The sequence below is a fragment of the Megalops cyprinoides genome, chromosome 1, assembly GCF_013368585.1.
Source record: "Megalops cyprinoides isolate fMegCyp1 chromosome 1, fMegCyp1.pri, whole genome shotgun sequence".
Classification (NCBI taxonomy): domain Eukaryota; kingdom Metazoa; phylum Chordata; class Actinopteri; order Elopiformes; family Megalopidae; genus Megalops; species Megalops cyprinoides.
In genome coordinates, this window is record NC_050583.1 from 39823964 (window position 1) to 39842270 (window position 18307).

At 42.3% G+C, this 18307-nt stretch overlaps 1 protein-coding gene across 1 annotated transcript in view; it reads right to left on the reverse strand.

Annotated features, from left to right (window-relative positions):
• Positions 1-15874: 15874 nt before the first annotated feature.
• si:ch211-210g13.5 (inactive phospholipase C-like protein 2) overlaps positions 15875-18307 on the reverse strand; it is a 68031-nt gene continuing 65598 nt past the window's right edge. The window contains exon 6 of the mRNA XM_036541399.1: positions 15875-16608. Coding sequence (XP_036397292.1) covers positions 16420-16608 — 189 coding nt within the window. The 3' untranslated portion in view covers positions 15875-16419. The remainder of the gene's footprint in view (positions 16609-18307) is intronic.

Sequence of the window (18307 nt, forward strand, 5' to 3'; positions counted from 1 at the left end):
CACAAGGTAGATATTCCTGTTTAACAGTGGACACGGTACTCTGCAGTCTTTGTAGCATGGAGATGCTCACAGTCACCACACAAATCCATGGTTTCCTCTAACCTGAGAGGGAGAGGAAGAACAAAAAAAAAAGAAGGGAAGGAGAGACTGAGGGGCAATGAGGGAGGGAGAGGCAGAGGAAGCGAGAGAGAAAAAGAGAGCGAGCATCATGCTCCTTGACAAGTCGGATCTGTCTCCAACCCCTGCAGGCCATTCACTATAATCAATTTTTAATGGGTCTCATTATACTGCCTCCTTGTTACGCGTCCATCTCCTTTTGTCAACGGTAAAGGGACAGATCCATTATTGATGGCCCTTTCCCCCCACACGCGTCTGCTCCTGCGTGTAACGGAGCCCTAGCTGTAATTAAATAGATTGCACAGGGCGTCCCACTGTGTAACTGGAGTCGTCCAGTCTGCCAGGGTAAGTCAGGCCAGCGTCGTATGCCCCTTGACCCTATATCCCCCTCACCCCCTAAACAAAGCCAGGAGAGCACCCCAACTGGGAGTGCTCGCTCCGAATGAGGAAGTCCACCATCTTGCCGTCCCTTGGCATCCAAACTCAGGCATATCAGATGTGATCTGAGCTGACCGTTGTGCCGATAGGGGCAGCCCCCGCACTCAGAGGCAGGGGATGTACGCCTCATGGGAGAGAGGGTGCAGCCATTAGAGGAGTTCGCCTACATGACAGATCTTCTGCTACAGGCCCTGTGAGAAAAGAGGGAGGAAATGACAGGGAGGATCTCAGGAGAGTTGGAGGGGTAGCCCTGTCACTTCCTCTTGCTCTGAGTGGGGATGGGGGACAGAAAAAAGCATCCACACTGTGCCACGAAGGTCACTTCAACAGATGGCGCTCAGCGACGGACATCCATGCTGAGGGTCTTTGTCCCAGGCTGCTGGAACAGATTTTTCCACAGAAAAAACCATGCCGACGCTGTTTGTCATTCACCATCATAAGTTTCACTCTTTTGCTGCAGGGGCTTCAGCACGCTGAAGCATGGCTGGCTGTTCCTTAAGTTCGCCTGTCATTTTTATTGCCGGCTCAAGTCAGTGCCACCATGATTACTATAGTTAAAACAAAGGGGAGACCACCACAGCAGACAGTGGCTAGTTTGAGGTGTCTCAGACAATGTGTTGCAGTTATCTCTGATTAAAGCACACTCTGGTGTTCAATCCTATATTGCTGTTGCAGGTTAGTGGTTAACCCCTTCATTTCCACCACAGACTTAATTTCATATAATCTGTCGTCATGCATTGACGGCATCTGTATCCTTATGATGGCATTTTGGGGCAAATGAGCACTGAGCGTTCCCTCGCCACCCCCACAGTGCTCTCAGTCACACAGCTCTCTCTACCATCCTCTAATGACATCCTCCCAGAGGGGACGAGTGAAAAATGACAATGGCTAACCACAGGCTCCTCAGAGAGCGATGATAAAGGACCTTATCAGCCTCCTTGCCGTTATCTCCGAGATATTTTCAGGAACAGTGCATGGCAGAGCCCACTGCTCCTGAGATTCAGTGGAAATGCATCATCCTACAACTGGAGGTTTCAACTGATTAATTTTTTAAAGCACTACATCAACTGTGTGCAAATTATAAACATGGCAGACATTTGAATTTTATGGTTGGTTTATAAGTGATTGAAACTATATCACCTTTTTTAGCGTACAGCCAAAACACAGCCACAGGAAAAACACAGTCAAAACTCTTTATACACACACACAAACACACACACACACCTGCACGCTAACAAACACACACACACACACACACACACACACACACACACACGCACACACACACACGCGCGCATACACATACACACAGATAGGCATGCGCTACCCTAGAGAAGCCAGGAAAGCACAATCTATCAATAAGGAGTCAATGAAACTCTCCCTAAAAACACTGAGCACCTTGCATAAGACCTGCAATTCATGTCTGTCCTGTCACACTGTTTCTTCGTGCTGAATCTATTTGCCATTTTACCAGAGGAAAGTCGGACACATCATGCTGTGCAGGACAAAGCATTCCTGAGTGTTCTTATATGGAAAATAAAAAAACAAGATGAATGATGTGTCTGTTTGGCTTCATAGAGAAAGAGTCTGTCCTCATCTGCCTCAGCTCATTTCTATGGATTTAAATGAACAGCTTGGAGAGTTTGTTGACTGTGGTTCGGGACCGGCAGCTCTTGTCAGAATTTAAGTGGTTTCACGATTTTGGTTTTCTGAGGGTCCGTTCTTCCCCGCTGCCTCTGACGAACTGTCCCTAGCGACTCTGGAGCTGAAGAAAGAGAACATCTTCCGATGCAAAACGGGTGCTGAGACTGGCAGCTCTGTGATGGAAAACGCTAAAATAAAGAATACTTTTCTATCACAACAATGATACTGTCTAACAGGCTTCAACTTCCAGAATACAGCAGAACTGATGTGATGGGCCAATCACAACACCTCGCTCCAAGAAGACAGCATGGAAAATATATGTCATATACACCTCACACCTGCACTCGCTTAGCAGGTATGGAAGCAGAGGTTGAGGCGGTCCTTCCTGAAACACAGCTCATTTCCTTGACTGGCTGGCACCCCTAGCAGGCTTTTTGTACCACAGGAAGAGTGACACTGAGTATTGAATAATCTGCTCCAGGCATTTCTACCGGGACTTGGTCCCTGTGTTTTCCGCTCACCAGCAGAGACAAACACATCCACCCTTTTTCACATCCAGCCACCAACATTTCCACTGTAGAACATTACGCTTCACCAGCCAGGAAATAAACATCCTCCGTAATCATGGTCCTCCAACCAACTTGATGCACGGACCTGCATCTCAGCACAGTCACTGGTTCCAAGAATGTACTCCACAAATACTGTTGCTATTTGATATACACTAACACAGTATCCAAAATCTGTGCTTTTTCATAAATTGTGTGAATAGCAAAATCACCAGTTCTGTCCACAGAGTATCATTATTGTAATTATGAATTTATTTTTGGTTTTGGCAAAAAGCTGTGTGCTGGAAATGAGGACTGACCAGAGGTTGACTAACTGAGGACAGAAGTGTTTGGAACAGGATATCTGCCAAGGCTAATGCGTATAATATACAGTAGGTAGTGTTAAAACTCCTGTTCCACTACCAAGCCAATTATGACTTACTCTCAATGGCTTTTTGCAATTGGATGAGTCAACATGCAAAATCAAAAGAGGCACATAAATGGTGAGACAATAGTGATAATATTTAGCATTATCAGAAAATGGTTAAGATTATGCTCTTCTTTAACAATCAAAATACGAATCAACAGAGGCTGGAAATACAAGCCACAAAATCACAACTAGAACATGTCTTATTGTACTTTAATACAGAAGCATGTCATTAGTTTTGGATTATCTTGTCATTTGTAAAATCGTTTGGGGGACCACATTTGATGAGTTGGATCCAGGCAAAGAACCTGAAGTCTGACCCCCCCAGCGAGCACACTTGCTATTCTGTTCTGAATGGAACCTGCAGCTCCATGGCCATTAAGAAATCTGGAGCATCATTCACAAGTCACTTCCACGCTTACTGTCAACTGACTTGATAAAGCAGATTTGCTGGACAGCTGTGTGCTGATTAATCCCAAGGACATGTGGGATGCCTTTAGGATCTCATCAGTAACCACCCCTCACCAGTATTAAAGGCACAGAGGTCAAGAGGGGAACCATGGGAATGATTTTCTCCTTATCTTTCATCATTATTTGTTTGCCTAGCAGATGTATGCATCCAGGATACAACACAGCTTTATATCTGGTGTCTGGAAATTCACATTTCAGATATTTGATATCTTCATCTCAGAGGATCCTTCCTGTTTCCCCATGGTTTCATTGAGAAGGCTTCATTTTTAGATTCAGGCATTCAAGGGATGGAAATCTAATTTGATGAAAGGGCAAAGGGAATAACAAGGGTTTACGGCTCACAACAATTAATACACAAGCATTACAAGTCCATCAACCTCCCATTAGAAAGAGACACCTCAGTAATACTGACTGCAGCGTCGTAAATGCAGAGACACAACCCACGTTGTACGAAATCTGCATAAAAAGCTTTTCCCACTGACCCCCAATATATTTTCATACCACCGTATAGACTTGATACAGTGGTATGATACAGCTATGTGATCCTGCACATTTGTGGATTTGTTATCCCACCTCTGGCAAATAAAGAACATTCAACTCTCTTTATTCCTCCTGTCAGCTTGAGCTTCCTTTTCGCAAATTGGGCTTTTAGCCTGACCCCCTCCTCTCTTCCTCCGCTGTGAGAAGCCACCATGGTGAGAAGTGATTGATCTCCTATAGAGGCCATGTCCCCTCTCTGGATCAGACTAGCATGCCAGGGGAGCTGCAGGAACGGCCTTGCATCTCTTTTGGATTGGATAAATATAGACTGCACCTCGCTAGGCAACAGCAGTTGCAGCCTATTCCTCTGTTTGTCTGTGTGTGTGATGTTGCACCGGCATTATCAGGCACCTGCTCTGGCTTGCTGTGATGACCAATTGATCAATCTTTCATAGCATATCTGTCCACTGATTACAGTCAATCCAAACCTTGCAACACATTCTATATTTAAAATACTGTCCATCTTGATCTTGTGTGAACATAGAAATCCAATCAGTTTTCAGCACTAGCCAGCAGTGAATATGGGGGGCATGCACCATGGCTACTCTGTTGTAAAAAATTAAATATACATTTATTTCCCTTTTGTAAAGATCACAAGGTACCCCTTTCCTTAATGCCCTTTGCCACCACGTAAATAATATAAGCAAACAATGAAGTAATGATACAGCATCTTGTATTGAAGACAAGTGCAAGTTTAATGTTAAATTGTGTGCCTTTCTATGCAAATTTAGTATTACTTTCCCAAGATTATCTGCTTGGAACTGGAAATATTCCATTAAAATTTCAGTTCTTGAACTGACACTATCTCTGAATCTTCTGGTGGCAGCTCATTCATTGGACCAATCATGTCCTGCATGACAAAAACAGAGCATCATGTAGAAAAAAAACAGAACACTGCCAGGAATTTGTACCTACAGAGAGCCATTCAGTAGTTTATACTATGATACAAGATTATACAGATTACACAGTTCTGAATAAGAGTATTATCCTTAGCTGATAGCATCCACATTCTCCTACAAGGCCCCACAGAGATCCTTTCTTTATGTTCTCCCTTTAGGACTCCTCCTTTTGGAATGTGGTACACCGGAGTCAAATGGAAGGATTTAGCCTGTTACTGAAACTATGGGCTTCAAGATTATTTGACTTTGGCAGTGAAACCCCAGCCTGCATGACTGTTGTTTTCTGCCCTCAACAGATGCTGTCGGGAGGGGTTACACCCCCGTGGGAGGGAGGCACTATGGTTACCAGGTAGGGGACGGGGTAAGGGGCGGCTGAAGGGAGTGATGCAAGTAGCCAGAAATGAGGGGTGGGGTGAAATATTCCCCCTCTCCTTCCATGTCAGTTATTTTCCCATTTTTATAGTCTATTAGAATGACTAAAGCACAAATGTCACACAAACTTTTACAACAAAGACACTATAGAGCATGTAAATAATTGCTTTGTTGCCAAAAGATGTAAATAATGTGGTGCCTAGAGTCAGTATATGGTTATAAGTCATTAATTGTGCTTGGTAGTAATTCGTTTTCCAATCTTGTTAAATTTAGCGCCTATCTTTTCATCAGTGTTTGTCTAATCACAGAAAGGAACGAGAATAGAACAGGCGATGTCAAATCTAATCAGAAATGGGACGTTGCTAAAAATACTACCCCAGATCCAGCACAGTGCAGTGCAGAAGTGCAGGACATAATTTAAAATTAAATAATTGAAAAGGATTGCCAGGACCCAACCAAATAATATATAAATAAATTCCTATATACTCCCTTCTGGAGAGATTCCCTGATGAGACCATGTTGAAAATGAGACTGTCACTTACAGTAGGCCTTGATCACCCTCACAATAAAGGACACAAAAGTGCACATATTCATTCATTCATTGTTGTGCCATTTGTATCTTTGGCCATCATTATGCCACCTGCATACACATGCACCCAGCAAGCCATTCACACAGTGTGAGATTGTACATGAGGACAGCTGATGTTACACAGGCTGAGCTACAAAGTCATCAGCATCTGTTCAGCTCAGACATCTGATGCTGTTTTCCTTTCTCCTTTCCCTTGATGGCTTGTACCAGTTTTCTTTCTAATCTGGCTCATGTAAAGTCTCACCAGTGACACGGTTGCCAAAGACAGACCAATGCTAAAGCACTACTTGAGCAGAATTCAGTTATTATAGTGTCATTTCAGAGAGGCTTACTTTTATGGTGAACCTTTCTAGTAAGCTGTACCATATTTTCACTCATAAAATGGAATCATCTCTCATGGATCCACAACAGTGTCAAGGATATAAAACTCCATGTCTCTGTATAACTCACCAGTACAACTTTGTGTCCAGTTGATGTGTACTGTTATATATAGAGCGGAACATCAAAAAAGGTAATGTGCAGGTATACTGGTATTGGGTAATAAAACTCACCTTCACCCTTTCTGTTGCTGCATCGACTGAAGCTGATGCTGTGCCATCATACAGCTCACGAACATGGCTTGCATGTGGGGTTTTTACATTACCACTGAAAGGAGATACTGCAATGAAACAGCCACCTTGCCCTCATTTGTACTGCAACTCACAGTGGTAAAATGCAGGGAAAAAAGCAGGAAGCAGCTTACGGCAATGATGTCAGGGTAAACACACCATTGGGTGAGCCAGTGCCATGTTGCCACTCACTGTTTTCACACTCTTCTCACTGTTGTCTAGGGGTTGTAGGCACTGGTTTGTGACATAACATTTTCTATAGTAATGCATGCATGCATGGTTGTATTTACAGCCAACCTGTGGTTGGAATTCAGGTTATTATTTTCCTATATTCCAGGCATTGACATCTCATTTATTTCCCTTCAGTACATGGCCAAGGCTACATGATTGATTCATTGCAGCAATTACAGCGCTCATTCCTTGATTGCTTTAGTTTACAAGACAGCCCCTCATTCAATTCCACTAAATTTGTGCAATTTGTTTGCTAAAACACCTTAGTGCTATCAGCAGTGGAGTGCATAGTGCTTGCTGAGGACACAAAAGCCAATTATTGTTCATATTGTTTGCTGAAAAGTGCTATTAATTCTACATGATTCTATTACACTAAAAAAGTCATTGTTGTTTGGAATGGATGTTCCAACAGTAGCTTGCACTTGTGACTCCCAGCCTGAATAGAATGACCTTTGTAAATACAGGATACAGTGCGGGGAGTTCATCCCTTTTCAAGCTGAACAGACAAAACCACAAAGCAACTCTCTGTTCAAACATGCAGTTCACTATGTTCCTACAACATACAGGTACGCAAGAACAACCATTCCCGTCCAACATTCATCAGCCCCTGAAATAATTGCATGAGTGCTTGCATGGATATGAGTTTTCTGTCACATTTAAAAATTTTCAGATAATATTGTCCAATTGCTCCATGCATGCTAACTGTTACAGATACCTACAATGAATACCTAAAATGTACTTACAATCGCCAATATACAGTAGCAGTCAAATGCTTGGACACACCTGATTAAGATAATAGGAAACATACATTCAAAGAAAATTTGATGTAAAGACTTATGCTTAAATGCTTGAAGTGATAGTGAAGTTGAGGGAAATAGTAAAGTTGATGCCTATGTATGAATGTCTTTCCAAAAAAAAAAAGTTCATATTAAAAAATATTTTTGGCTACTTTGAAGAATCTAAAATATAAGATTTGATTTGTTTAACACTTTTGTGGTCACCACATAATTCCAACTGTGTAATGTCATAGTTTTGATGTCTTTACTATTATTCTAAAATGTGAAAAATAGTAAAAATAAAGAAAAACCCTTCTGCGAGTAGGTGTGTCGACACTTTTGACTGGCACTGTATATCTCATAGATGTTTAATACATGATCTGACATGGCTGCATTACTCTGTCTGCCCATGCTCTTATGTTAATCTATCACTGACAGTACACCAAAACAGCTTGACACCTAAAAGGCACAAGCAAACAAGTTACACTGCTTTTGCACCAAACTTGCTTCTGTTCTGCCGTCCAGAGTCAAATAGGCTAAATATGAAATAAGTTAATATATATGCATTGTCAGTGTTGTGGTAGTGTTAACTTGCAGTAATTCATGGAATAGGGGGTCAGAGACTGATATTGACATTGACATTGCCACCCCCAGTGGGTCTCCAAAAAGCCCAGCAGCAATGGTCACTCTACAGTGTAGAGCGCATCCAAGCATTGCCAAATGGTTATTAGCATCAAATTATGATAAAGTATAGGTGTCTGGGGAACTAATGTTATAAAGTCTTGCAAAGTCCAGATACTTTTGATAAATCATGTTAAAAACTTTCTAAAAGTAATAAGATTGTTAAAATGTTGTAGAGTCACTGGTTTTTAACTTGCCTAACAGATATAAAATGATACATGTAGCTATTGTTCTTGAAGTTTTAATTAGTTATACATGGACCACCAAATTAAAATATATACTCAAAGGCTTTTTCACCAGTTAATAAAAAAATCAACATACATTTACTGTGGCTCTGGATGCGTTACATACACTAAACATGCACAGAGCCCTTGCCATGTGTGGATTGCTTAGATTTTGGTAGAACATAATTTTTGATGGAACAGTCAATAATGCAGTTATATGGACACAGATACACTGTAATAGATGCTTTTTGTTTTAACTTAGTGTCTGAGCTGCCTTAAAATTTTAAGTTGATTGAATTTGAGAGTTGAAGCTGAGGTAATTTTGTAATGATTCAAAACAAATACACTTTTCTAGTCAAATAAACTAGATATTAATTCAGTTGTACTTAAATCTTTTAGTGTACATAACTTAATCACAAATCAGTTCCGATACAATTCTCTAATTAAGTCAACACAATCTTTCAATTTCTCTCAACTAGAATTCTAAAGCTGAAAACATTTCATCCATTGTTCAGTCTACCTTCAATATCTAAATTACCTAACTTTATGTCAAGTTAACACATATTCATATTACACACTAGCTTACCCAAAAGGCCATGAAGCAAGTTTGGGTTAACTTTATCACACTTCTTTAATACACTCAGCACCAACATGGTAGGAGGCAAGTACATCAAAGACTAACACAGTCACGTTCACGGTGGGCTAACCAACAGTCTATTGCCCCAAGGCATGCTGGGAAGCTCTGTGCGCCGTGCATTAATATTTACACAGTTGGACTGTTAGACATAGCCATAAGTGGCTAAATGTTAAGTTCATTTGGCACCTTGAAATTTACATTTCATTGAAGTGACTTAAAAACCTGAGTTGGAATACTGAAAACTCATAAAATTCAGTTGAAATTGCATAAATCATTATGTTAAGTAAATGAAAGAAAGACGTTACCATAACTTATTGATCAAATCGTTTTTTACAGTGTATCTTTCCAGGAGAATGGTTCAACATTGATGACCAACATAACATTCATTGTTTGATAAAAGCGTAAGTAGGGTACGATAAAGCCACTCTTTACATGTTGATGTTTTACAACATTTTCACTGAAGTGTCCGGTATGTAGTTTTTCTGACTCCTCTAGTTGTCATCATTGAATGGCCAATTATTTGTGGCAGCGATTCACAAGAAGATCTTAAAAATATTAAGCAACAACAGGCATGTGATGGTTTTGAAGTTCAGCCTTGTTTGTTCTTATATGGAAACACCATAGTAATACTGTATAATAATAATAATAATAATAATAATAATCCCATCTGCCTGCTGTAAACCTACCCAATTTTCAGAGTTTTTCCATTCCTTTTGTGTTTTATTGCCATTTTCAGAGGCAGAATTTCACACACATTAAAACATTAGCAACAAGGGGTCCCTAAAACCTCAAACAATAGGATATCTGCACACATTTGGTTTTGTCTTAAACTGAGTCCAATAATCAAAATAGTTATACAAATCTTACATCCTTTAACAGTTTGTCATACCAAAACACGGCATTGATGCATCACTAAGTGGATGTCTATTCTATAAAACTGCATCTTATCTGTTTTGCTGTGTTACTCCTGACTATTCCATTTGCAAAAGCATAAACATAACAAAGCAACTTTTCTTTATACCGTGTTGCGTATTGACGTCGTCTTCCACCAGCGCATGGTTTATTCATACTACCAGTGCCATCTGCTGGCTATTTTGGAAGATGAACAAAATTTACAAAGGCATTCACAGGAGAATTAGTTTAAACAGAGAAGTCCGGATGAACCTGTATTATGGCAGTTAATGGCTACGGACACAAGAAATATTTTTGAAATTAGTTTATTTGCTTAGCATATTCTTAACCAGAGTGAGTAACAAGACAAGCAGCTTCAAATCTTACATTCTATAGCCTATACACGTAGCCTAGTTGCTATTAACATGAGCAACGGGAACAATAAGGCAACCTTAAGTGTACCAACTGGGATTTAAACCCACAATCCCTGGATTACTACTCCACGGTTTCGAGACGTTATTTATAAATGTACCCGCAGTCAAAGCTGACTACTGAGACAACAGGCTTCTGGTATGCATCAACACGGTGGAATCAGGATAAGAAAATAGTCTTATTATTGCTGTGTACAGATCTGTGGTTCACTGACGGTTGAACACTTTTATTATGGCAGAATCTTAGAAGTGGTCCACAGCATTCGGTGTTCGTGGTCTTCTGCTCAGACTCTGGCGCTGCAGGACGGCCACAGCGCTTGAGGCTGCGTTTGGAGACGGAATCGGTAACTTGATTTAGTGGTAAAGGAAGATTAGAACGTGTATCAAGACCTCCGTCGACCTCCGCTCTCTTTCCCATGGTGAGAATTCCCGCAGCCTGGTTCCTGGACGCGTGGAGGAGCTGGTAGAGGCGGCTTTGGTAGCGTTGCTCGTCACTCTTGCGCTTACCGAGTGTGAGGATACCTGCTGCGTGGTTGCCCGTGCCGCGAAGAAGGTCGTAGAGGCGACAGGGGCAGGTCTTCTGCATGCAGCAGACGAGCACGTCCTCGGCGTCGCAAGACAGGTATAGCAGCAAAACGAGAAAGAGAGACGTCGGAAGTTTCTGCAGATAACGTCCAAATAAATAGTCATACACACATGCATTAGTATCACCGAGAACAATCGCGTTCGGTTTGAAATGGTCATCCATCAACAAGTGAAATGTGTAATCTGTTTAAATACTCTGTTTCAAAAAGTAGGAGAAGAGAGCTTGATCGTTTGAATGATTGGCAAGTGGCTAAGTGGGTAATGTAGGTGTAAATGTAATAAAGTAAAACGTTTAACATTAAATATCCTGGCTGCGTGTTCATTTGTGTCAGTCATTGGTTTCACATAGCCAAATATATGACTTCAGGTTGGCATAGCCTGGGCATCACGATATGAAATTGTGTTACTTTGAAAAATAAAACCAGACCAAAGAGTAACATGATATTCAAGAGTAACACTATCATTGCAGCCTGGTCTATAGCGTTTTGGTCGGTTTCGATCTAAACTTGAGGTTTTTTGGGCCAGTAATGGAAAAGTACAGCAAACTGGGTTATACACGTTTGTATGAGTGAGACAGACCTGTAAAATGTTCCAAGACCTTGAGTGATTTCATTCCGTTATAATGCATATCACAATGTTCCTGAGAGTATAACACGGTTCTTAGTATAAAACGTATTCAAATGACTTAGATCAATAGGTGCAATTATTTGCTACACTAGTGGGATCACATGCAGAAAAATGTCACTTTAAAGAGCAATATTCTTTAGTGCCATAACATCTGCTTTGCCTTGACATCACAATTTATTGCCAGCATTCCAGTAAGATGGAGAGCTCATGGCAGGATTCATAGTAGAACACAGCATATGAAACAGAACAGCGCTAGAAACTTAAAAACAGGTACAAATCAGGTTTGAAATTCAAAACCTTTCTCGGATGTTTCAAAGACACCAAGAATATGAGCAAATATAAGTCGAACATTATGATGTTTTGCTCATTTCATCCCAACAGTAGAGTCCAGTAAACCTGCATTTCAGTAAAAGCATAAAATTCAGATCATACTGTAGACATACCTTTGCAGTCAAACTTTGCATCTTGGTTGCTGGAGTTCAGAGTTTTGAAAAGACACAGTTCATATTCTTTTCAAGGTGAGCTGATTGGCCTCTTGAGTTTCTCCAAATCTTCTCTGTTCATGTACTCTGAATCCTTATATACACTCCAAAAGCACCGACAGTGGGCTGACGTTTCTTATTTTAACGTATTCAAGTCATTATCTTTCCAGCATTTTGCAGTACACCAAAGGGTAAAGAACATCAATAATGCCCATTACCTGGAAACAAGAGTGATTAGTCATCATTAGCATTGCTCATCTGATGAGCTGTGGGACAAGGGAGGTGTCCGGTGTCTTAATTTCAGTATGTCGCTGGCCATTTCTGCTCTAATGTTGAGGACTTTCACACACAGTAATGTAGCACCATTGTTCTGGTTTGAATCAGGTCTTGTTAGGGCATACCTCCAGGGTAAGGGTTTGTGGTAAGACGACACTAATTGATCAAGGAAACCATGGTCCCATTGAAGTTATGTGCAGTACAAAGGCCTAAGGGTTTCATTTTCAACACAGGGTGAAATACCAAAACTGAGAGGCATTCAAATCTCCAGAATAATAACCTTTTGAAATTAGATTAGAAAATTCTTGCTGCTATTTACTTGCTGTTTTTTTTTTTCATCGTATCTATAAATGGGATGCATCAAAAAATAGCCCAGTGGACAGACATATTAGATTACTGATTACACTCTTGGCATCACCTGTTGATAATCACTGGAAAGAGGAGCCTGAATAATTACCAGTATAAAAATCTTACCTGTTGGAACTAGTGTTTGGTAACATTTCTGGTTTGCAGTATGCCATGGAAACACACCTGGCTGTAATCAGTTAGATTAGGACAAAAGCATTCATAAATAGGCTTGTATTTCCCAAGGGCCTGTGGCCAACTTTAAATTATTTCTTGTACTTATTATGAACATAATGTTCCATCTAAGCTTGTGTAATTCCATTATGTGCATTTTCTGTAAGCAGCCTACTGTAAGTCTGCTTATTACATTCTAGTTGTTTTTTCTGTAAATTTCCTTTTCAGAGATTTAGACGTAATTCTTTTTAGTAACTTTAACTGTAGTAAGGGTTTTTAATTCGCTAGGGTTTTGTTTAATTTTTGAACATAGTGCTCACTCTCTTCTCCAATTTCTCATTTATTAACATTGATTTGGACAGTTTCATTCTGGCTTACCGTTTGTATGTAGGTTTTGGAAGTATTTGTCCTTTTTGTCTCTGTTATCCTTTACAGTAATTGGTGGTGTTGCTTAAGTGCAATGGCGTTTTCATACCAGGTGGGATTGATACATTGAGTTTAATACACAAAATGTGTATTCTTGGATTTATAATTTTTTTGACATGTTTTGGCCTTAGATTCATGACTACTTGTTCTACATGTCTCCATTAATTTCACACTTGGAATATTTATGTAAGTCAATTTCATTCTTAGACACTGCTAAATAATTAATCCACAATAAATTCCACGAGTAGTTCATATCCATATAGACTGGGGAACCATTTTCACACTTGTAGACCCTTGAGTGGCATTGAAATGTTTTTTTTTTTTTTTTTCATATGCAGTAAAGTGAACATTTGACTTATAAAAATCACAGCCTTTCTTTAGACAGATGTTGTGAGATCATTCCTCAAAAAACTTTGCTGGCTGCATGGTGAATAAATGCAAGATCAGCCCACCTGACAAACATGTTTTATTGTTTTTGAGGTACGCAAAACAGAATTGTAATTTGATGGTGGCAGTTTAAGGGAACTGCTCTAAGGGTACAGCAATGAGTTGGGGATGTAAAGCTTTGTTGAGCATAATGATTTGAAAAGGAACCTCCAAGATTTCTCTGAAAAGCTTTCTTTTCACTTAGAGGAGGAAAATAAACGCATTGCAATGGCCAAATTAAGACATGGCGACACAGCTGAATTCATAGAAAGAATGAATAAGATCAAAAGGATGTGGAGGGGGTTTAGAACATAAGTCAATGTTCTCTTATATAAACATTCCAAGAGTACAAACTATGACATAATCTTCAGTTAAGGAAACATTACAACATAGTAAGGAAGAAACAGTTTACCCCCACAACACATCCATCCATTTTATATAAAATTCAATATATAAAAAATAATTAAATGAGGCCACAAGACATGTAAGACAGGTTTAATTGGCCATAATCTCTAGAATACACAGGATTCACAGTCGCTGAGAGGAGAAGTAGACATCAGGTCATATATTCATGATGTGGAGCGTCAGTTGGTTCAAACAGTTCCGCCCTCCCACACACACAGACCCCTTCCACACCAAAATCTGATTGGTAGATCTGAGATCACTGTATAGAAAACAACAACAATATCAGCACTAATAATACCAATAATTATTATGAGGGATGTTCTCAGGAAACAATCTGTCATCAGAATGGTTGCACAGTTCTATGGTAAGGTGCCTTGGTGTACTGTTTGATCTTTGTACTCTTCTTCTGACATCACAACCCCTCCATATCTCTGTCTCAAGTGTCTTTAACATTTCATACAACAGATGTCATCCCAACCAACCAGATTTTCCAGGTGAAATGCCATGGATGTACAGTACTATGTGCTCCAGAGGCACACACTGTTTTAAAGGTCTCATGGATGGGGAGATGAAATGCCCCACTTACAATTACCTGTGTTAAAAAGGGTGATAAACCAGTACGCTGGAAGAGAGGGAGAGGGGATGACTGTGGACCACCCTTCAGGGAGGGAGGGAGGGGTTGCAGTGCCGCAGTGAGTGCGCTCTGCTCTCGTTTCCTGGTGCTTCTCTTTGAAGGCAGGATGTGCATGAGGAGCGCTGGGCATTTGCAGCACCCCTCTGGTTGTGCAACAGCCCAAATCTGTCTTCTGACAGATGCTGGAAGCAGCCTCTGTTACCACCTGAAATTTAGTTCCACTTGGATACAGGGGGCTGCAAGTACAGTGTAAGGCCAATGCAGGAAACAGAGAGGATGATGTAAAAAGTAAAAAGGAGGAGGAAGATGGGATAATGCAAATGCCCCCTTGAGAGCCAGGCTGAGGCCACGGCATGCGGGTGTGTGTGCTGCACCAGGGCCCAACATGTGCACATGGGGTGGACGTGGACTCCAAGGAAGAGAGTGAGAGACACTCGACCAAGGGAGGGGGAAGGAGGTAAAGTTCCATCTCGCCCACACTCCTGCCCTCAAAAAGTGATCTGAAGGAAATGGGGAGGTTGGACAAAAAAGGGGGGAGGTGTCAGGGCACAGGCAAGGACTCAGGCGCGGACCACGAGAACTCCAGATTCCAAATGCCTTTATAAGGACGCCGGGCAGAAATCGTGACCAAAAAATCAGGCAGGCAGTCCAAACACAGTCAGGAATCAAAGCCGGGGACAGGCAGGGTCAAACCAGGGAGTCAGGAAGATCAGGTGAACAAGGCACGGCAGCAGGCAGGAGCAAGGTCGAAGAGCAGGCAGGGTCGATTCGGGGAACAGCAATCAGGCAGAAAACACAGCGGGAATGAGACAGGTACAAACACACTGGGACGAACTGGCAACAAGACAGAGACAAGCAGGGTAGATATAGGGCTGGGCTGATGAGAAGATGGGAAGCAGGTATGTAAGCAGGCAGGAGGAGATGATCGGGTGGGCAGAGACTGGGCGGAGAGTGGGGCAGGGCTAGAACACAAGGAAAACAAAAGCACATGGACAGGGAAAAACAAAAACACAATAGCTAGGGGGCGGGAGCACTGACAGGAGGGGGCTGCCAGGAGCTGGCTGGGGTGCAAAGAGTCAGGCTGGAGCTCTAACAGGAAGAACTTCCTCCATTCAGGGGGCCTTGACAGGAATGCAGGGAGAGAGCCACTTCTTTTCTCTGCGTCTCTCTTTTTCCTGACAGATGCCCCTTTTACTGTCTGCTTACCCCCCAGCTCACATATCTCTGCTTGTTATCGTCGCCTTTCGGATCTGTTCCTGTCTCCCCCTCCCTGTTTTCCATGCTGTCCCTCCTTTATTCTCCCAGGTGAAAAGAACATCTGACAGCCATCCTCTCTTAAGCCACGTCACCCCTGTCCCACTTCCTCTCCTCCTGTGAAATCTTGCGTTTGTCCACCTGCCGTTCTGTCCTGCATTCACCTTGCCTGACGGACACCCACTCCTCTCCCACACCACACAGACACACTCCCTGAATGGGGGGGTTGGGGTTGGGAGGGGTGGGTTGGTGTCCTGCAGGAGTTCAGCAGGATCCTGTGTCACTGCCAGTCTCGCTCTCGGGGATAGGGTCCAGTCCCGCCCGGGCGCGGTGTGGCTCAGGGGAGGAGGCAGCCCCATTCTTGCTGAGGCCACAGGACTGGGCAGCGTAGTGGATCTGCCGTAAGGTGTCGAGTGCCTCATTCTTGGCGTGTTTGAGGAGGTCAGCCTGCCCCTGCATAACACAAACAAAACTGTGTCACAACATTTTCAGTTGTCCTTGTGCCGCACAAGTTGTGCGGCAGGCTTACCTTTCTGGACACATATAGGGGACATTTTAAACTGCAATGCCCAAAGCGTGACTTGTAGTTCAAATGTGCTAGTCTAAATAAGGAAGGAATGTTGATCATAAACAGTCACGTTGAAAAATGGCAGTGGGACATATAGCTGTCAGTCATTTGTCAAATTAAACATTGAATTGGACAAACAGAAACAAAGGAAACTGACAGATTTCCATTTCCGGTGTATGCAATATCTGCTGCAGCTTCATTTTTGTTAAGATCAGACAAGCAAAAGAATACACTTCAACCACAAGAGGGCAGTCTTAGACCTTGTTGGAAAGCACTACACCACAAAAAACTCAGATGAGTTACTTTATTGGGAGCACGCAAATACATCTGTTAATAAGTGAGCCCACAGACATTTCCGAATTGCACCAGTGATAAAGTGGATGAAGTGAAGCCAGACGAAGCGAATGACGAATGAAGCCATTGCCTTCGGCTGTAAAAGTTGATCTGCCACAGGTTATCAGTGAGCTAAGGCTTTGTCTTATTAGCAATCCCAAGCTACCCCGCGGACACCTCTCTCATTCGACAACACACAGTTCCAAGCAGCACATTAGAGCCGACCGCAAAATTCCATTGAACAACGCTAAAAGTGAAGGCACGCGAGGCTCATCTCTGGACTTGCGTTTGCAGGGTTTTTCAGCAGAGCTTGGCATCTCATTATGCTGGCGCATGTCACTCGTGACAGCCTGCTACACACCGGATCGCTTATGCTGTGAGTCACCAAGAATCTCCTTAACCTGTCGACAGCTTGGCACGCCACGCCGGGGCGAGCTCTGCATAAAAACCTGCTTTCTGCAAAGCATGAGGACTGCCTCCAGGAACGGGCAGCTCATACTCTCCAGGCCTGCTGTGTCTGGATTTAATTCCAGCTCAAATCGCCATGACTCAGTTATTACCAATACCCCTGGGTTTTTAACATGATGTGATGGGAATGTCTGAACGTACCGACCTGGGGCGTTTGGGAGTCAATCCTTTGTTCTTTGCGACGGTCAGCCTGTGTATTTCCGGCGAATCGGCCATGGAGTAGTCAAATGGAAGTGAATGAGACTATTACTTACATGGAGTGACTCAGCAGAGGGTCTTTATTTCCTATCTGTAAGGTACACCTGCAGGCTCGGTGTCTGATTAGATGAGAGTCTACTGGATGCCCGAGATGGGATTACACGCTCCATCTGTGGAGCGCATCGGCATGCCTGCAGAATGTCCCCACTTCCTTGCGAACCTAATCACTGGGTGCATTCACTTTTAATCTCACTGAGGAGTAAAGAGGGTGGCTTCCACCAATCAATAGACTATTATAAAATCTTGTGACTTCTCTTATTGCTCATTTCATATCTCTATTTGTAGGATGTGGTAAGACACAGATTTTCCCTGCACTGTAATGCTGTGCAACTGCTTTGCTCCCGCCTCGATGCGGTTGCTGGCAGGCCGTATAGAGCCCACCCTCAGTGCTTTCAAATATAAAAAAAAATTGCCAGAGATAAAGCAACACACAGGCCCTTTTTATAGCAAGCTGCAATGAAAGGCATTCGCAGCACTGACAGCTAACTCTGCGTCTCGGCCTGGCTGGTCTTGAAGCCTGGGGCT